The following is a 20762-nucleotide window of genomic DNA, read 5'->3' on the forward strand; positions in this document are numbered from 1 at the left end:
CCTAAGGACTACACAGAGCAGCCCTTTCCCAGCTTTCAGCATTCACCTGCTCTACAAGTGGCTTCTGAGAGCACGACAACGTAGATCTACCTCCACGTGGATAAATATAGGGAAGCACTCAAAAATTTGCCTAGCTCATAATAAGTAATATATAATTCTTAATTTATTATCACTTATTTGTCCTCTTAACCCCAAAATATAGGTAACTGTCCAAGACTCTGCCCTCAGCAGTTTTCTTTCTGCCCCTCCCACCTTCTCCCCTGGTCTTGTCATCCACTCACAAGGTTTCCTCAACAACCCACCTGCAGGAAAGTACACATCTCTTTCATAAATCTAAACCTACCTCCTGAACCCCAGATCCCCACTCAACATGCCCAATGCTGTCTTTCCCCCATGTCCTTAAATGTTCACCAGTAACACCACCATTGGCTCCCATGATTTTCACTTCATAGTTCCTCACCACTGACGCCCCTACCACACACAACGATTCTCAAATTCTGTCAACTCTTACCTCCTCAGGGTCTCTCTGTTCCATTTCCTAGCTCAGGCCCTCTTTATCACTCATTTACTCTAGCCCTCCAAACTGGTTTCACACCATCCAAGCCTCAATGACATGCTGCTGTCAGATAAATCTTAATAATAAATAAATAAATAAATCATAGCTCTGATCGAGTTACTTACCAGGTCAAAACCCTTCAATGTATCTGCCCTACTTTTCTTAAAAAGCACAGACTTTTCAGCTGGGCATTCAAGAGTCCACAGACAGCATCTGTTGGCCTTCCTTTTATTCACAGCACCCACAACCAGGCCAAGCAGGAACATTCTTTGGGTGTTCTCTCACTGATGTCTTGGCTCAAACATTCCTAATAAGCATTTCTCCTTGTATCTTCATGCTTCAGTCCGTCACTATTTCACCAGTCTTAAATGTCTACTCAAAAGTCCATCTCCTGGGACGCCTTGGCGGCTCAGTTGGTTAAGCAGCTGCCTTCGGCTCAGGTCATGATCCCAGCGTCCTGGTATCGAGTCCCACATCGGGCTCCTTGCTCAGCAGGGAGCCTGCTTCTCCCTCTGCCTCTGCCTGCCATTCTGTCTGCCTGTGCTCGCTCTCTCCCCCCCACCCTCTCTCTGATAAATAAATAAAATCTTTAAAAAAAGAAAAAAAAGTCCAACTCCTCCATAGAATTTTTGTTCCTGGATGCCCTTCTTGCCCAGCCTAGAAGACATTCACTCTCTCTCCTAAATGTTCTTAGCACTCGGTAATGACCCTTAAAGGCCTATGTTCTGCAATATATTATGGCTATTTGGATAATCACCTTAAGCTCCTTAAAGGTAAGGACCACTTCTTTAAAAACCTTTGTAGCCCTTTTAACATTCAATACAACTTCTGAGTTTTGTTTTGTTTTTCTTTTAAAGAAACTTAACTTTACATCAAGTCTTTTAGGAAATCTGGAAATATAGACTATCGTGCTAAACACCTAATGAAAACCTCGAAGACAAGACCTAAGTTTTTAAACAGCTTGGGTCAGGGATAGGGAGGAAATGACTCAGAGAGCGTGACAAAAAGCAACTGCTTCTGTAGTTCTGTGTTGTGCACACCGTCCCTGTTACTTGAGCAGCTTAAACAGAAAGTCAAGATGACGATTCCAGGGCCAACTGTGCCATTTACTCACTTGATGCCTTCCAGTCACTGCCCACTAAGACTTTTTTCATGTGTCCAATGAGGGACTTCAACTAGAAGATCTCCAAATCCCCCTCCTTAAGCACCCCGAACGTCTACAAAACAATCTAACTTTTCCAGGCGCCCAAACCCCTGACAAGTCTTCCAAGCTTCCTCTCAAGCCTCACATCCTCACACTCCTTCTTCTCCAGAAACTCCGGTCCTGCCCGCCCTGGGCTACTTCAGCACCTTTGATCCTTGTCCTCAAATCGAAGTCACAAGCGGTCTGCGCCTACCACTCCAGCACTGATCTGAAAGCAGCCTCGGGAAAGGCAATGCAGCCTGCTTAAGCCGAAGCTGGGCTTCCTGCTCCCGCTGCTGCTCGGGAACAGGAGCGCCCCGGGATCCACGGCACAACTATGTCCCTGAGGTTGCAGCCCGCGTCCCTCCCGCCCAGGTTCCCTCCTTTCCAGGACCGAAGGGTTTCCTAAGACGCAACCATAGCCCTCCTCACCCAGCAACTCGAGGTTCATCCCTGAGGACTCCGGCAGCCTGGTCTCAGCTCCAGGAACGACGCCTTTTCCCCCCGCCCGTTTCTGAGACCTGCGTTTAAGTGGGGGGGCGCCGCAAATAGCTTAGCGCAAGCTCCGGAGACTTTCTGGCTTAGAAGCCCCCGCGGCTTCCGCTTTCTTCCCCCGCCTTCCTTGTTCGTTTCAAGTGGGCTGTCCATATAAACGCCTCATCCAAAAAAAGAACAAACTCTCTCGGAATCATTTGAGAGCGCTCTTGACTAAGGGACAAAAATGTCATTGTCAATGAATACTTTAAAAAGTGCGAGTCCTTGAGGCCATTTTCTGCCGAACCATCTAAGTGAGCTATATATTTCAGGCATATCGTTAGACTACTAGTCCTTGCGGTGTTGTGTGTTCGGCGGCCATGTCTCCGCCGGCTGCTTCCGACGCCGCAAGAAAGGTTCCGGGCCAAGTCCGAGGGACGTAGGAGAGCGGGAAGGGTCGGCCGCGGTGCTCGGGTGTGGAGCGTGGCTCTTAGTCCCCAGGGCGCGTACTCCTCAGTACGTATGCTTCAGTCTCCTGGGAGTGACTTCCTACGTGTAAGGCTGTGCCATGGGGCCCACGGGAATGTACGATAGCATTTGTTAGGCCTCCATCCAAGGCTTTACAGCGTGCCCCCAGCCCTGAGCAGGACGCCGAACACGGAGCGGAGGAAGAGGCGGGCTGAGTTCCCCGGCGCTTCCCTGCGGGAGGAAAGGAACGGCGTAGGCTCTCCCGAACAACAGGACTGGAGCTGGATGGCCCCCCGCCCCGGGTGTAGACGTAATGCCCCTGATCCCAGCTCCCCCGGTCGCTCAGCCCGCCCCTGGGGCCGCGTCTTCCCCTCCGGGCCCCAGGGTTGTTGTAGGTAACACGGAGAGCGGTCCTGGGCGTCCCTGCAGGGTTCGTGGGAAGGTTGGGTGAGGGCAGCAGGCGCCCCGCAGAAGGTTAGCTGCTCTAACTGACGAATCCCTTTACCCAGAGTTATTTCGTCCTGAGGCCCTTCGGGCAGGGGTCAGCCCCGTGTGACCGCATTCCGTAACCGAGGCTCCGATCGCGGGAGGCGGGTGGCGTTCGTCCGCATCTCCGAAACGTGGCGACCACGACATCCCAAATACTGGAGTACCAACGGCGGCAGATACCAGTGCTTCCCGGCACGCCCTGGTCATCATTCGTGATCACCGGCCCCCTCGACCTCCGCCAGCCGCAGGGCTGGGGAAATGTCCCTGTTAGGTTTATTTCGGGATGAGCCTGAGCAGCTTGTCCCATGTATCCACGCGTGTTTTTCTCCTCTGCGAGGTGGGCTGCTCATGAACTTGGCCTGTTGTTCGGATGCAGTACTTGTCTTGTGGGATAGTTAAGCGAGGAGTAATGTGATCCGAGGGATGTTTAAGGAGGAAAAGAAGGACGGTGTGAAGTAGGATTGGTTTAAGGAGTAGAAAGCGGGTAGATCACTGCAGTAAGCCCGTGGAGAGCTGAGGAAGACCAGACCCAAGGCGAGGACAGAGGGAAAGAGGTAGGCGATGTTTAAGAGAGGGGTAGGAGGCAGAACTGGTAGAATGGGAAAGATCTCTTGTATATGGAAAGCAAGAACGTCAGGAGACGGGCTCAACTTCTAGGTTTCTACTTTGATGGGGGGGACTCCGTTTGACACGGCAGAGAATGCAGGGAAAGGAACAGCTTTGGCAAGGTTGATGGAGAAGCCAGACTGGGTTGTTAGGGTTTTTTTCCCCCTTTTTTAAGAGGTGTGCTCTTTTTTTTTTTTTTTAAGGTTTTATTTATTTATTTGAGAGAGAGAGAGAGTGCACGCAGAGGGGTGGAGCAGAAGGAGAGGGAGAAGTAGGCTCCCCACTGAGCAGGGAGCACAATGAGGGGCTGCATCCCAGGACCCTGAGATCATGACTGGAGCCAAAGGCAGAGGCTTAACTGACTGAGCCATCCAGTTTCCCCATGGGACATGTTAGGTTTAAAGAGCCTTTGAGAAATTCAAGTGACCATCCTGACTTGGTGTTCAAAGAAGAGGTTTAGGGGCGCCTGGGTGGCCCAGTGGGTTAAAGCTTCTGCCTTCGGCTCGGGTCATGGTCCCGGGATCCTAGGATCAAGCACCAGCTCGGGCTCTCTCTCTGCTCAGCAGGGAGCCTGCTTCCCTTTCTCTCTCTCTGCCTGCCTCTCTGCCTACTTGTGATCTCTGTCTCTCAAATAAATAAACAAAATCTTTAAAAAAAAAAAAAAAAGGTTTAGGCTAAAGATGAACTATACTTCATCAATTCTAATATGCACATGTCCCCACATTTAAAAATCTCTTCTATTTAATTATCTCATAATTATTTAGCAGTGGGTTTTTATCTTAGTGCAACATAAGATAGTGTGTTTTATAAGTTATGGTATCTCTGATTTGATGAAAAACAGTATAATTAGCGGGCTCTGCTTTACAAGTGTTAGTTGGAGCTTATTAATACTGCCAACCACAAAGGAAGGTACCCCGGTTTGTGTGTTGAAGGGGAGAAAAGGAAATTGAACACTCTTCCTTCTTGGCCTGAAGCAACTTGTCACTGTCATTCAGACTCTATATGAGAAAAACTTACTTCTTGGCTGGGTTGAAATTCCATCTCATTAAAGACTTTTACAGATCTCCCTAAATTAAGCCAGCTGGTACTTACCTCTCCTCCAGGTAAAAATCAGGAATTCTCTGAGTGGAATGCCTCCCAAGTCAGCCAGGATATACTCTGGCAGCTGGTTCAAATCACAGGGAATATGGTAAGGGCCAAGAGACTTTTGTCACATTTCAAGGACTTAAGCCAGTCGTTCTCAGCCTTAGCTGCACGTTGCAACATCTGGGGCACCACAGAATAATACAGGTCCCCGAGTCTCACACCCAGATATTCTGCATTAATTGTAGGATCTACCTAGAGCATTCCTAGGCATTGGTAACATTTAAAAGATTCTTAGTGATTCTCATGTTCAGACAAGGTTGAGAACCATTTCTATTACAAGAATGGGGGTGCCACCAAATCATTAGGGAGTGAAGACTTTTCCAAGAAAATGTACTCATGTACTTACGACCGCCGTCTGTGCTGTCAGAGATTAAAGACTTGAAAGGCTTTTAGAGCTAAGAAAGCAAGCATGAAAGAGATAGTAACATAGACACAGCTCTCAGTTCTGGCAAGAAGGATTGGAAGGAAAGAAATAGTTAGATGTATCTATGTATCTATACATTCACTTGAAGATACACTCCACACTTTTGTGGGAAAAGGCATAAGCCTAAGGTTGATCGTTGCAGTATTATTTGTAATTGCAATATTTTGGAAACAATCTGTTTGTACATTTGTGGTACAACACACAATGGCATACTCAACAGCTGTTTAAAAAATGAGGAAGAACTCTGTGAATTTGATATAAAGTGGTTGCCAAGACATCTCTAAGTGAAAAATGAAAAGCACAAATGCAGCCCTAAATGAGAAGGGAATATAAGAAAATATGCTGCCTCTGGCCATTTGTGCAAAAGAAACAGTACAGGAAAGATAAATCAGAAACTAAGGACATTGGTTTCCTGTAAGGGATAGGTGGGAAAAAGAGGAGTAAATGAGAATGGGGTAGCAGGAGTGAGGAGGTGGTGATACTCAGAGTATATATCTGTGTAGCTCTGACTCTTAGAATGCTAGTGTTTCCCATACCCCCGGGATAAATAAATAACTAAAACCAACTGGGATGTGGAGAGAGCCCAAATGGAATAAAAAATATTTAAAAATGAACCTACTGTAAGTCCAAAACATAGCTACACTAAAAAGGTTGGGAAGAACTAAAATGAGCCCTTGGTTGGATCCACAAGCCTAGAGACCCCCCAAAAAAAAAAACCCTGCAGAAAACAGCTCCACTGAGAAGTACGAAATTGAATGGGCAGAAGTTTGAAGAGAAGCATAATTTTCATAGTCTCAGAATATCTCCCGCAAGAGATCTATTAACTATAAAGGGAAAGATAGTCATTTTCAAGTGTGAAATCTAGCAGAAGCCACCTGATCCCTTGATCTGGTGATAAAGGTCAACATCACCAGGAACAAGACAAAGCAAAACCATGAACCTGATACGATGTGTTGACACAATGTTATCTGTCATATTCAGCCTAATCATGAGAAAACGTCAGACAAACTCAAATTATGGGACATTTGACAAAATAACTGATCAGTACTCTTCAAAAAAGTCAAAGTTACGAAAGACAAAGGTGCTTTTACAGACTGCAAGAGACTTAGGAGAAATAACTACATGCTGTGTAGGTCTGGTCAGGAGCCTAGAATAGGAAAAATAAATGAGCAAAACTGGTAAATTCAAGAAAGGTCTTTAATTAGTAGTACTGTACCAATGTTAATCTTTTGGGTTCTGACAATTGCACTATAGTTATATAAGATGTTAACAGGGGACGTTGCAGGAGAGATGTATGAAAACTCTCAAGACTATATTTGTGACTTTTCTGTAAGTCTAAATTCAAGATAAAAAGGTGGGTTCTTTTTTATTTTTTTGGTAAGAATGTTTTTAGAAAAGGACATTAACTCCTTCATCATCAACTCTTACTGAAGATGACTGACCCAACTCAAATGCACACTTTGTACAGCCTTCGAGATCATTGCCTCATAATAGAAAGGAAGAGACAGAAGACTTAAAAACCCAACTTATTCATACTCAGGCAATTCCACATAAAGTTACTGGATCTGAGGAGGAGATGAAGTCGGGGTGGGGACTGTGGAAAACAACACTCACTCTAAGTTATGAACTCCAAAAACAAGAATCTCTGGTTCCAAGTTTTGACATATGGGGTCTAGAAATTCATTTTGGAGGCTCTTCCTCCAGGGCTAGAGCAAGGAGTAGCCTCTTGGCCGGAGACCCGTGCAGTCATCCAACGCCCTGCATTTAGAAGGGGCCCACCCTTGGTTTAATGTTCTGCTGTTGCAATCTTGAAATCCTTCACAATCTTTGAACAAGGGACCTTTGTGTTTTCATTTTGCGCAGGGCCTCACAAATTTAAGTAGCTAGTTCAGTCTGCCTCCACTTGTCAACCATAATTAGCAGAAAGAGAAGCCTCGTTCACATGGTGCACCCTGTACCTCCAAGGCCACAGTTGATTACTCTTGTAGCTAAGCCCCTGACCCAAGCTGAACCCAATTAGATTCCTTCCCAAGAATTTGGAATGTGGACTAAGAGGCCCCCATAGTCTGGCACATCTGTTGAAGAGAACAGATACGAATGAGAGGCCACTGGTGTCCAACAGGTGGGAACCATGGGAGTTGGCTTCAGATTGAAAAATAAAGCAGAGATTCAGAAGCAAATCAAACATAATACTTTCTGCATCAAGTTCATTACCAAGGATATACCGCATGAACATTTTCTCATTTCAGTTAAGTATCCTTGGACCTTTAGAAAAGATAAGCTTTAGGGGCGCCTGGGTGGCTCAGTGGGTTAAAACCTCTGCCTTCGGCTCACGTCATGATCCCAGGGTCCTGGGATTGAGCCACACGTCCAGCTCTCTGCTCTGCAGGGAACCTGCTTCCTCCTCTCTCTGCCTGCCTCTCTGCCTACCTATGATCTCTGTCTGTCAAATAAATAAATAAAATCTATTAAAAAAAACTATTTATTAAAAAAAAAAGATAAGCTTTTTTGCTTGTGCTACTCCAAGACATGATCTGTTGATTACAAAAGTCCTAACTCATTCCACTCCCCAACAAGGCAGAATGCTCAAACCCCATTTCTGTTGGGAGGCAATAGGGAAGGGAGTATCATTTCCAAACTGAAAAGACTGAGAAAATCGTTTCTTTCTTTTTTTTTTTTTTCTTTAGATGGTATTTATTTATTTGACAGAGACATCACAAGTAGGCAGAGGGGCAGGCAGAGAGAGAGGGGGAAGCAGGCTCCCGCTGAGCAGAGAGCCCGATGCAGGGCTCGATCGTGGGACCCTGGGATCATGACCTGAGCCAAAGGAAGAGGTTTAACCTATGGAGCCACCCAGGCGCCCCGATGAAAACATTTCTAAAATCAAAACAACCATTCAAAATTCTTTAAATAAAGAAAACCCGTAGTTGCTCCTTGTCAAAAACAAAGGAAAACATTGCATAAAGGGAAAAACAACAAAAAGATAGTATATAAAGACAACATACTGGTTTCTTCTCAATTCTCTGGGTCTCCCATCCAATGTAATGATTTCAATTGTCTTTATTGAGTTGGATGCTAATATTTCAAGCCCTTTAAAAAAACATTGGCTAAAACCCCTGATGGGGTTTTCAGTGTAGTTCCCCCCCCCCTTTACCTATTTTTCCTTCTATACCTCCTATTTTTACCTTTTTTCTTTTATTTATTTGCTAGAGAGAGACATCGAGAGAGGGAACACAAGCAAGGGGAGAGGCAGAGGGAGAAGCAGGCTTCCTGCTGAGCAGGGAGCCCAACACGGGGCTTGATCCCAGGACCAGGAGATCATGACCTGAGCCAAAGGCAGATGCTTAACAACTGAGCCACCCAGGTACCTCTCCTTTTTACTTTTTTGAAAGATTTTATTTATTTATTTATTTTAGAGAGAGAGAGGGAGCATGAGTGGGGCGGAGGCCGGCAGAAGGAAAGGGAGAATCCTAAGCAGACTGCCCACTGAGTGCGGAGCCCCAATCCAGAGCTTGATACAGGGCTTAATCTCACAACACTGAGAGATCTTGATCTGAGCCGAAATCAAAAGATGCTTATCCGACTGAACCACCCTGGCACCCCTTACCTTTTTTCTATTCTAAAGAAAACTTACATAACTTGTTATACAAGCCACACTGCAAGCTCTGGGCACTTCAAGGAAAGAGAACTGTTCTGGTTCGCAATAAAAATGTGCGGAGGGAAGGAAGAAGAGTTTAGTCCCCAACGTCTCCCACCCTCGGCAATCTATAAACAGAATCTGGATTCCTCCTTGTCCCAGGCCAGAATCCAAATACTGAGGGTGTTCATCTGCTAGGGGGTGTGGAGACTTCTGATGTAGCGCACCGAGAGCCTGGGAGGTTCTCTTGCAGAGGCTTCTTCGTCCTGAGAACCTCAAAGGGCTTCACGTCCAGAATATAGAAAGAAATACAGGCGCATGTGGGTGGCTCAGTCAGTTATGCATTTGGCTCTTAATTCTGGCTCAGGTCGTGATCGCAGGGCCTTGAGATTGGTCTGTATGATTTTCTTAGTATCTTTATCAGGTTTTCTATTGATATCACGTGAGCATCATAAAATGAGTTGAAAAGTTGCCAAGTCTTTTTTTATTCCTAGTTTAAAGAGGTTTTCTTTAAAGATTTTCTTTATTTATTTGAGAGAGCGTGAGGGGGGGAGGGTCAGAGGGAGAGGCAGACTCCCTGCTGAGCTGGGAGTCCAAATTAGGACTCATTCCTGGGACTCCAGGATCACGACCTGAGCTGAAAGCAGCTGCCTAACCAACTGAACCACCCAGGTGCCCTTAAATATATATATTTTAAGTCAAAAGTGAATGTCTTTAATATTTTTAATAACTTTATTTTTCAGAGCAGTTTTAGGTTGACGGCAATATTGAGCAGAGGATACAGATTTCATTACATACGCCACCTGCCCCCACACATGCCTGAACCCCCCATTATCAACATCCCTTGCCACATCCTCATCCAACGTAAGGTGTTATCAGTTTTCTGGATTTTGGTTATTCCAATAAGGGTGTAATGGTATCTCTTGTGGGTGTTTTTTTTTTTAAGATTTTATTTATTTATTTGACAGACAGAGATCACAAGCAGGCAGAGAGAGAGGAGGAAGCAGGCTTCCCGCCGAGCAGAGAGCCCGACTCGGGGCTCCGTCCCAGGAAACCTGGATCATGACCGAGCTAAAGGCAGAGGCTTTAACACTCTGAGCCACCCAGGCACCCCCTTTTTTTTTTTTTTTAAGATTTTTATTTATTTATTTGACAGAGAGAAATCACAAGTAGGCAGAGAGGCAGGCAGAGAGAGAGAGGAGGAAGCAGGCTCCCTGCTGAGCAGAGAGCCCGATGCGGGACTCGATCCCAGGACCCTGAGATCATGACCTGAGCTGAAGGCAGCGGCTTAACCACTGAGCCACCCAGGCGCCCACCCCTCTCTTGTTTTAATTTGCATTTTGCTGGTGACAGGCATTGTGGGGCATCTTTTCATATGCTTATCTCCATCCATGTATCTTCTTTGGTGAGGTGTCTGTTTAGATCTTTTGCGCATTTTTCGACCACATCGTTTTTCTATTCATTGAGCGCTAAGAGTTCCGTGTATATTTTGGATAACTGTCCTTTACCAGTTGTGTCTTTTGCAAACATTTCCTCCCAGTCTGTAATTTGTGTTTTCATTCTCTTAACAGTGTCTTTCACAGAACAGAACATTCTGACTTCGATGAAGTGCAGTTTATCAATTCTTCCTTTCATAGTGTTGTATCGAAAAGTCACTTCCTTGTGCAAGGTCATCTGCATTTTTTCTATATTCACTTCTAGAAACTTTGTAGTTTTGCATTTTACATTTACTTTTTTTATTTATTTATTTATCTGAAGGAGAGAGTTGGGGAAGGGGCAGGGAGAGGGACAAGCAGACTCTGCACTGAGCGCGGAGCCCGACATGGGGCTCGATCCGCCACTCTGAGATCTTGACCTGAGCCAAAATCAAGAGTCAGCTGCTTAACTGATTGAGCCACCCAGGCGCCCCACATTTAGTTTGGGGATCCATGTTAGGTTAACTTTTGTGAAAGGTGTATGATGTGTATCTAGATTCATTTTCATTTAAGTAAGTTCTATGCCCAACGTGGGGCTTGAACTCATAACTCATAACCCTGAGATCAAGAGTTGCATGCTCTACTGACTGAGCCAGCCAGGCACCCCTAGATTCAGTTTTGTTTTGTTTTTTAAAGATTTTTATTTATTTATTTATTTATTTTAACAGAGAGAGAAACAGCAAGAGAGGGAACACAACCAGGGGGAGTGGAAGAGGGAGAAGCAGGCTTCCCACGGAGCAGAGAGCCTGATGTGGGGCTCGATCCCAGGACCCTGGGATCATGACTTGAGCCAAAGGCAGACACTTAATAACTGAGCCAGCCAGGTGCCCCTAGATTCAGTTTTTTTACAAGTTGATGTCCGGTTACTGTAATACCATTTGTTGAAAAGACCATCTTTTCCCACTGTATTGCCTGTGCTCCTTTGTCAAAGATCAGTTGACTGTGTTTGTGTGGGTCTAGTTATTCTTTCATTGATACGGTACCGCCTTGATTAGTGTGGCTTTGTAACAAGTCACATAGTGTCAATCCTCTGACTTTGTTCTTTCCCTTCAATAGTTTGTTGGCTATTCTGGGTCTTCTGCCTCTCCGTATAAACATTAGAATCAGTTTGTTGCTATCCACAAAATAATTTACTGGGATTTGGATTGGGATTGCACTGAAACTGTAAATCAGATTGGGAAGAGCTGATCATGACATTACTGCGTCCTCTGATCCATCGGTATGGAATACCTCTCCATTTACTTAGTTCTCCCTTTATTTCTTAAATCAGAGTTTTGTTGTATTCTTTACATAGATCTTATACATATTTTGTTAGATCGATATCAAAGTATTTCATTTGGGGGGTGCTAATGTAAATTGTGTTGTTTTTTTTTAAATTTCAAATTCTACTTGTTTCTTCCTACTATATAGGAAAGCAATTGGTTTTTTTTTTTTTTACTTTTTTTAATTACTTATTTTAATTAATCTATAATATATTATTTGCCCCAGGGGTACAGGTCTGCGAAGGCAATTGACTTTTGATATTCACCTTGTTTCCTGCAACCTTGCTATAATCACTCATTAGTTCCAGGCAGCTATGGGCAATTCTTTCAGATTCCGTACATTGACAGGTCATCTGCAAACAAAGACAGCTTCATTTCTTCTTTCCCAGTAAGTATGCTTTTTATTTCCTATCTTCTGTTTCTGCATTAGTTAGGACTTCTAGTGCAGTGTTGAAAAGGAGTGGTGACAGAGGACATCCTTGCTTTGTTCCTGATCTTAACAGAAAAGCTTCTAGTTGCTCATTATTAAGAATGATACTGGGAGGAGCTTCTGCCTTTGGCTGAGGTCATGATCCCAGGGTCCGGGACTGGAACTACAAACTGCCTGCTAGTCTTCTTAGTTAGCTTAGCTGAAGGCTTATCAACTTTAGTGATCTTTTCAAAGAACCGGCTTTTGGTTTTGTTGATTTCCTGTTTTCAATGTAATTGCCTTGTGATATAATATGAATTATTATTATTTCTTTTCTTCTGCTTAATTTGGATTTGATCTTGTGGAGTTAATCTTAGAAAATACATTATAAACCCTAAGGAGTGATTGTAGAAGCAGCTTAAATGTCAGCAGCATTCTTGTTTCCGGGCTGTTGAACGCAATGGCCCGGTAGGAGCAGGATCCCACGATCCGCAGGGTCAGGGAGTAAGTTAGGAGCTATGAAAGAATGTAAGCCTCAGTCTCCCCTTTCTTCACCTGGCAATTGCCAGCACAAACATCCCCCTCCTCCCTGATCCCATGACTGACTCCCTGTGTGCCTGTGCAGGGGACAATGCAAGCCTGCTTCAAGACGCTCGCCCTCCCTTTGTACTCCTTTCCCACGCTTGGAGGCATCGTCCTTGCTTTTCTGGTAAGAAATGAGACCAAAGCTATGTGCAGGACTCAGCTGCCACTGCTCTTCCCTGCAGAGCCGCTCAGATTGGTGTCTGAGAACTTTATTTCAGGGCGCAATGACAGATCTACTCTTTCTTTTGGAGTTTTCTGTTTTGGGGGGGGGGTTTGTTTGTTTGTTTGTTTGTTTTTTAAGATGGAAGCTTAGCTTATTGGTTTTAGACCTTTTTCCTTTTCCAATATATGCACTCAGGGGTGTCTGGGAGGTGTCTGACTCTTGATTTTGGCTCAGGTCATGATCTCTGGGTCGTGGAATCAAGCCCCACATCGGGGTCTGCACTGGGCTTAGAATCTGCTTGAGATTCTCTCTCTCCCTTCTTCCCTTTCTCCCTCTCTCTCTCTCTCAATAAATAAATAAAAAGAATATATGCATTCAATGCTATGAATTTTCCTCTAAGTACTGTTATATTAGTCAGGGTTCTCCAGAGAAATGGAGTGTGTGTGTGTGTGTGTGTGTGTGTGTAATATATAAGAGAGATTTATTCTAGTAATTGGATCACATGATTATGAAGGCCAAGAAGTCCCATGATATGCCTTCTGGAAGCTGGAGAACCAGGAAAACTGATGGTATAATTCAGTCTGAGTCCAAAGGCCTGGAACCAGGTGGGACTCGTAGTGTAAGTCCTGGTCCAAAGCTAAAGGTCTGAGAACCAGGAGTTCCTGTTCCAAGGGCAGGAGAAATGGACGTCCCAGGCCAAACTGAGAAAGTGAATTCGTCCTTCCTCTGCCCTCAGTGGATTAGATGATACCCACACTGCGGAGGGCTGTTCGGTTCACTCAGTTCGCCATTTCAAATGCTAATCTATTCCAGAAACACCAGTCTCAAGAGCTCAATGGTGGGCCACCTGGGTGGCTCAGTTGGTTAAGCGTCTGCCTTTGGCTCAGGTCATGATCCCAGGGTCCTGGGATCGAGTCCTGCATCAGGCTCTCTGCTTAGTGTGGAGCCTGCTTCTTCCTTTGCCTGCCACTCTCCTTGCTTGTGCTTGCTCTCTGTCAGAAAAATTTTAAAAATCTTTAAATTTTCCACCTCCATGGGCCAGGCCTTACCTTCTAAAATTTAATCTCTTATAGGAGCGCCTGGGTGGCTCAGTGGATTAAAGCCTCTGCCTTTCGGCTCGGGTCATGATCCCAGGGTTCTGGGATCGAGCCCCGAATCGGGCTCTCTGCTCGGCAAGGAGCCTGCTTCCTCCTCTCTCTCTCTCTCTGCCTGCTTCTCTGCCTACTTGTGATCTCTGTCTGTCAAATAAATAAAATCTTAAAAAAAAAAAAGTATTAAAATTTAATCTCTTACCTCCTCCAGCTCAACAGACCCACCAAAGACAAGTGGGAAACTTCCCAAGCTACCCAGAGCCCTCATTCTCTGCTCTGGGTGATGCTGCTGTGGTGGGTCTTTGGGATCCAGCCCGTGGGGCTGTCCAGCCAGAGATCCTCCTCCTCTGGGCCTGGGGATAGAGAAGTTACCCCTCCCCAGCTGGTGACCTCTACCACTTGTAACCCTCAGGCTGCCTCTCTGCTCACCTGCCTTGGCCTGTGTCCCTCACTGTGGTTTCCGGTTCAGCAAGCCCTCCTTCCTATAGCTTCCTGAGCTGTTCTCATGTGTCAGGGCCACAGACTCCTCTTGAGTGCCTGGAATGGGATGGGGAGGCCATACATGAGATACCAGACTCCATGGCTGCAAGAGAGATGAAGAACCCCATCGGCCAGCGTGCTTTTTTTAACTCAGAGGGCCAGTGGGAGCTATAATTAAGAAAGGAAAACTAGCCTAGGGATCCGGAGACATGGGTGTTACTGTGGTCCTACCCCCCAGCTAGCTGTGTGACATCCTTTGTGCTTGGGGTCTCATATCCTCTGCTATAAAAGAGGAGCCTAGATGGGATGCTTTTTGGGGTGGGGGTATTATTTATTTATTTATTGAAGACAGAGAGATTGCAAGCGGGCAGGGGACAGAGCAGAGGGAGAGAATCTTTCAAGCCGACTGCAGGCTCAGCAGAGCCTGATGTGGGGCCGCTCCCACAATCCACGAGATCACAACCCGAGCCGAAACCAAGAGCTGGACGCGTAGCCGACCTCGCCATCCACATGCCCCTAACTGGGATGCTTTAAGCGGTCTTCCCAAGTCCACCTCTGTCTCTGAAAGCCTGCTGATCGGCTGCGCAGGGATCCCATGTCTCAGCAGAGAAAACATAACAGTCGGGATACGTACGGCGGTTTCTCATTCTACCTTACTAGGCCTTCACAAGGCCACATGATGAAGTGCGTCCACAGCTGGTGAGGCTACTAGAAACCGGAGGGGGAGAAGGTCTAAGTCTGGGGCCAAAGAATGCAGGCTCCACAATCCGCCTCTGCTTCCAGCGCTGGGGCCAAAGACAAAGGCTGTGCCCTCTCTTGATAAAAGGAGCCAAGACCTTGGATTTCCTCTCTGCAGCCTGGAGCTGGGACAGGTGTGAATCGTGGCCAGCAGGTCTCCACGGGAGATTGCTTGGCTGCTTCCTGCGCTTGTCAGATGCCGCTGGGCTCCCCCTGCTTCCTTCACTTCTCCCAGCTGCTGAGCCAAAGAGGCTGGGAGGGCGCCCTGTTACTTCTTATGCAAGCGTCTCTGTCTCGGAGTCTGTGTCTCAGGAGTCTGAGCCCTGGGAGTGTGACACATGGCCTGCAGGCTCCCTCACCCCCGGGCCCCTGCCAGTCTTTCCAGTCTGCCTTGGCTCCAGTGCCACCTGCCCCACCACCCTTTGGCCTCACCAAACTCTCCGCTCCCCAAACACCAGGTTCCCCCTTGGGCTCTGGGCAACTCTGTGCACGATGTTGCCACGTAGTTAGTTCAACACACATTCATCCTGCTACGGTGTCCGCTGCAGGGAAGGGAGAGCATATTGGAAACGGGGAACCGAGGGACGTTGAGGGAAGGGACTGTGGAAACCATGGAAGCAGGGTGAGAGGGAACCAGCAGATCAGCTAGGACTCCCAGCGCTGGGACACTGTGGGGTCTGATGGGTAAAGGCAGGGGCCGTGCGCGGGAGGGGCGTGTGGCGGGGCTCTTGATCTCTGGGTCCTGAGTTCAAGCCCCATGCTGGGGCTAGAAATTCCTGTAAACCTGAAGCCTGTAGTTGCAGGAGAGCCATGAGACAGGAGCTATGATCTCCAGGGGGAAGGCAGCCACTGCTGAAGGGGAGCTAGGATGAAAACTGCCCAGCTTTTCTCCTGCCACCCTCCAAACTCCCGTGAGCACAGCAGAACTTCACTGGAAGTGCAGAGCAAAAGGTGGGGTCCACAGAGGCAGGGGAGCTGAGCAGTGAGGGGAAGGGTGCAGAGGGGCCAAGAGAGCATCCCGTGTGGGCCGGGCGGTGTGCCAGACACCAGGCAAAACAGAAGAGCATTTGTGGTCCTGCCATTTCCAGTCTCAATAGAGGGCCCTGGGCTTGCATCGATGAATCATAAAAAAGTAATGAATATACTCATTCCTTTCAGGAACACTTTATAAAACACTCATAAAAATTAACCACAAGTCAGCCCGCAGAGCAAGTTTCAACAAATTTTTTAAAGACTGTCATCCTACAGACCACGTCCTCTGCCCACAATGTCGTTGTTTATAAATCATTAACAAAAACACAAAAAAACTCTTCCTCGCACTTGGAAATTTAGAAACATACCCACGTAAAACTCAGAGCAGAGAGGAAATAGTAACAGCAAATAGAAAACACCGAAACCGAACCATAACAAACATGTTTCAGAGTAAAACTTACGGGATGCAGCGACAGTTATAATTCAACGGAATTCTACTGAAACGTCAGTGTTTGTGTGAGGAAGGAAGAAAGTTGAAAATTCATGACCAAAGCTTCCAGCTTAAGAAGATGGGACAGGTGTGCCTGAGTGGCTCAGTCGGTTAAGTGTCTGCCTTCGGCTCAGGGCATGATCCCGGAGTCCTGGGATCGAGTCCCTCTTCGTCATGGGGCTCCCCACTCAGCGGGGAATCTGCTTCTGCCCCTCCCTCTGCTTGTGTTTTCTCTCTCTCTTTCAAATAAATAAAAACTTAAAAAAGATGGGGGAAAACAGTGGACTATGTACTCACCCTTAAAAGGAGAACCAACATGATAAATAAAACGAGAAGGCATTAGTGGGCTGGGAAACAGAGGTGCAGTGAGAGAAACAAGCCAACCGGAAGTTGCTTCTCTGAGAAAGAGGCCACTTCGAAGTCCATTCACGCATTAGAATAACCTCTCTCACAGTGAGAACAAACTGACAGCCAGTTAGTGACAGCCAGTTAGCTGGGATAAAAGTCAGACATCATGAGGGAAGAGAAAAAAGTTCTAGAAGATGAAATACAGGTAACACCATTTTTTAAAAAGATTTTATTTATTTGAGAAAGATCATGAATGGGGCAGGGTGGGGAGGGACAGAGGCAGAGGGAGAAGCAGGCTCCCCACTGAGCAAGGAGCCCAATGCAGGACTCGATCCCAGGACCCCGGGATCATGAACTGAGCCGAAGGTAGACCCTTAACCGACTGAGCCACCCAGGTGCCCCAGTAATGCTGTTTTCAAGCTCAAGAACAAGCAAAGCCAAATTATTTATTGCTTAAAACACATGTATATTTGGAAAAGCTTTTTGTTTTTTGAGCAAGAGAATGACAAGCACAGCGGTCACCTTGGGGCAGGAGAGACCCAGGGCATCTGGGAAATAGCACAGGGGCTTCAACACTGTGGTAATGCTCTGATCCACAGGTTCTTAGGGAAGTTTACATGGTTTTAAAATTATCACGGTTCATAGTTTGCAAGGATGCTATGCATATATTTTTAGCAGGCATTAAATAGAAATTAATAGTTTTTAGAAATTGTAAGCAAATCCTGCTCAGTAAGAGGTCTCAGATTGACCATTGCTTCTGCACGTTCCCAGCTTGGAACCCGGGGCAGCTTTCCTTAATCTCAGAGCCTGTGGTTTCGCACTGAGCCTGGAGTTGACTCATCTTTCTACCTTTTCAACTCCTGGATTCTACGCACAGAAAGGCCGGTGTTTAGCCTATTCTTAGGTGCTTGAACATCTTTAAGTTTGATCTCCTGGGGACCCTGCTGAGACAAGGCAGGCAGGCAGAAGAAAGGAAAGAGAAGCCAAGGAGGTCTTCTCTTTAATGTCCTTCCCAGAGTCCCAGCCATGACCCCTCCATGCTTGGGCTCCAATCCGTACATCTATTTTCGCCACTTCGCCTCCCAGGAGAGCCAGAAGGGAAGGGACAGATGCTGAGCAGTCCAAAAAAGGTGAACTGTAGGGGATGTATGTCATCCGAGGCTGTCCTGAACGTAGATCCCTTTTCTAAAGGTTCTTTGATTACCTTACAGGAATGACCTCTCCTCCACTGAATGCAGTTTTGATGGGCAGACATATCTTGACTCCTGCCTCCCACCGTGGAATCTGGAGGGGACAGAGCCTTCCAGCTACAGCTGTGACATGGGCCTGGGACCTGTGCTGGGCCAGTGAGAAAACTCCCCCTGGCTGTTGCCTCACGAGGGAGTGAAGGTGGCTCTTCACAGCCACAGTGAAGCCCTTGGCAGACACCTGCAGATCTACTGTGGCTCCTATCCACTGAGTCTGTGGGCCCATAAGAGCTTTCCAGGACCTGTTTCCTTTCTCTTGAATCAGCCATTCCATTCATTTTCTTAAATTGAAAGAAAAATAGATGTTCACAGTAGATTAACAAAAGAATAACAGAAAGGCAATACACTGAAGTTGGATTTCTCTCCCCAGGAAATCTACTGTTACCAGTTTGAGGTGTCTCCTTACAAACCTCTTTCTAGCCATATACACAGAAAGAGATGGACTAGATTTCTAGAGAATTTGGGATTATGGGAAATGGAAGGGATATATTACCCCAAAAAGGGATCATAGGAAATATATATTTTTTAAATTTTTAAATTTTTTAATAAACATATAATGTATTTTTAGCCCCAGGGGTACAGGTCTGTGAATTGCCAGGTTTACACACTTCACAGTACTCACCATAGCACATGAAATATATTCTATAAAGTATTCCTTCCCTCTGTGACCAGTATAAACATCCCTGTCAATACACAAGAGAACTGTGTCCTTCCTTTTAATGGCTGCATAGTATTCCATTGGTGAGCACAGTTTAATCCTCATCTGTTGCCAGACGTGAACACTGCCTCCAACTTTCTAGTATTACAAATAATGATGCAGTAAATATCCTTATACTTAAAATTTCGTATACCTGTGAAAATATTCCAGTAGGTAAGGACTGCATGGAAATCATTTCCAGATCAAAGGATATATGCATTTAAAATTTTTATAATAGGCACTGCCAAATTGCCCTTCTGCAGCTATACCCGCTTCCCCAGTAATGTGAGGAAGTGCTCATCCCCCAAAGTAATGAATAGTTTAATATTTTTTAGTAATTTGAGAGATGGAAATACCTGTTTCTCACATGCATTTCCCTATTGAGGAAGATACACATCTTTTTCAAAAATGTATTAGCCAATTTGCTTCTTGATTTTGTCCTTGTTTATTTCTTCAGGAATTAGAAGTATGAACATTTTATCAGTTATATATTGTAATTATTCCCTCCAAATAAGCGATTTGTCTTAACTCTTGGTTTTGGTGTCTTGGCTGCCTATACATTCTTTCTAATTTCTTCTTTTTTAAGATTTATTTATTTTAGGGTGCCTGGGTGGCTCAGTGGGTTAAGCCGCTGCCTTCGGCTCAGGTCATGATCTCAGGGTCCTGGGATCGAGTCCCACATCGGGCTCTCTGCTCAGCAGGGAGCCTGTTTCCCTCTCTCTCTCTGCCTGCCTCTCTGACTACTTGTGATCTCTGTCTGTCAAATAAATAAATAAAATTAAAAAAAAAAAGATTTATTTAATTTAGGGAGAGAGAGCAGAGGGAGGGGCAGAGGCAGAGGCAGAGGAAGTCTTATGCAGAGCACAGAGCCCAACATGGGGGCTCGATCTCACAACCCTGAGATCATGACCGGAGCTGAAACCAAGAGTCAGACACTCAACCGACTGCACCAGGTGCCCCCACATTCTTTGTAATTTCTCTAAGTTTTGTCTTTATGGCTTTTGGGTTCCTGACCACACAAGAAAGTTCTCCCTGTCCCCAAACGACCCATGAACATACTGACATGCATTTTCCTGCAGAGGTAGCCTGGTGTAACAGCTCGTTGTGGCAGCAGAAATCCTGGAGCTGCCCTTCGTAGGTTCAGAGCCCAGCTCTGGCTTTATCAGTTGCGTGACCCCGGTTGTCTCCCTCTGCCTTTCCTCATCCCTAACATGGGGTTGTGGTGGGGGGGGATTAAGTGAGTTAATATATGTAAAGCAATTAGAATGCTGCCCGGCGTATCGAAAAACTCCTTCCTTTAGAGTTTTTTGTTTTGTTTTGTTTTACATTTATATCTTCCCCTTTTCTTTTGCATGAACTTTTCCTCAGGTGGGTAGCCATTTTTATAAAATTGTGTTTTTCTCTGGCATGAAATGCTACCATTAGAATGGACTGAGGAGCAGGCCGTCCAAGGAGGGCCCTGCAAGGCTCGACCAGCGCAGCCCCCCACCATAGCTGCTCCTGAAAGGAGGCTCCTCGGTGAGTATTGTGGGGCCTCCTTGGGATCCTGCTAAAGGCAGAGGGTTTTTTTTTTTTTTTTAATATTTTATTTATTTGACAGAGATCACAAGCAGGCAGAGAGGCAGGCAGAGAGAGAGGGGGAAGCAGGCTCCCCGCTGAGCAGAGAGCCCGATATGGGACTCGATCCCAGGACCCTGAGATCATGACCTGAGCCGAAGGCAGAGGCTTAACCCACTGAGCCACCCAGGCGCCCCAAGGCAGAGGTTTTGAAGTTGAATTTAGCAATGTTCAGACACTTGGTGGCCTCTCCCCTCTGAGCCCC

The 20762-nt window shown here is 46.1% G+C and overlaps 1 protein-coding gene and 1 long non-coding RNA gene across 4 annotated transcripts in view; one reads left to right on the forward strand and one right to left on the reverse strand.

Moving 5' to 3' along the window:
• RBBP5 (RB binding protein 5, histone lysine methyltransferase complex subunit) overlaps window positions 1–2335 on the reverse strand; it is a 36636-nt gene extending 34301 nt beyond the window's left edge. For both annotated transcript variants that reach the window (XM_059145566.1, XM_059145565.1), the window contains exon 1: window positions 2172–2335. In XM_059145566.1, the coding sequence (XP_059001549.1) occupies window positions 2172–2190 (19 nt within the window). In that variant the 5' untranslated portion in view covers window positions 2191–2335. The remainder of the gene's footprint in view (window positions 1–2171) is intronic.
• Window positions 2336–2577: 242 nt separating this feature from the next.
• On the forward strand, window positions 2578–18810 carry LOC131814316 (uncharacterized). Of its 2 annotated transcripts, none has more exons than XR_009347271.1 (4): window positions 2578–2729; window positions 3191–3724; window positions 8557–8710; window positions 18208–18810. It is a non-coding gene; the product is annotated as an uncharacterized LOC131814316 (long non-coding RNA). The 2 variants fall into 2 exon arrangements; XR_009347272.1 differs by having other exon boundaries at window positions 3191–3507.
• The last annotated feature ends 1952 nt before the right edge of the window (window positions 18811–20762 follow it).

This window comes from Mustela lutreola, chromosome 14 (genome assembly GCF_030435805.1).
Source record: "Mustela lutreola isolate mMusLut2 chromosome 14, mMusLut2.pri, whole genome shotgun sequence".
Classification (NCBI taxonomy): Eukaryota; Metazoa; Chordata; class Mammalia; order Carnivora; family Mustelidae; genus Mustela; species Mustela lutreola.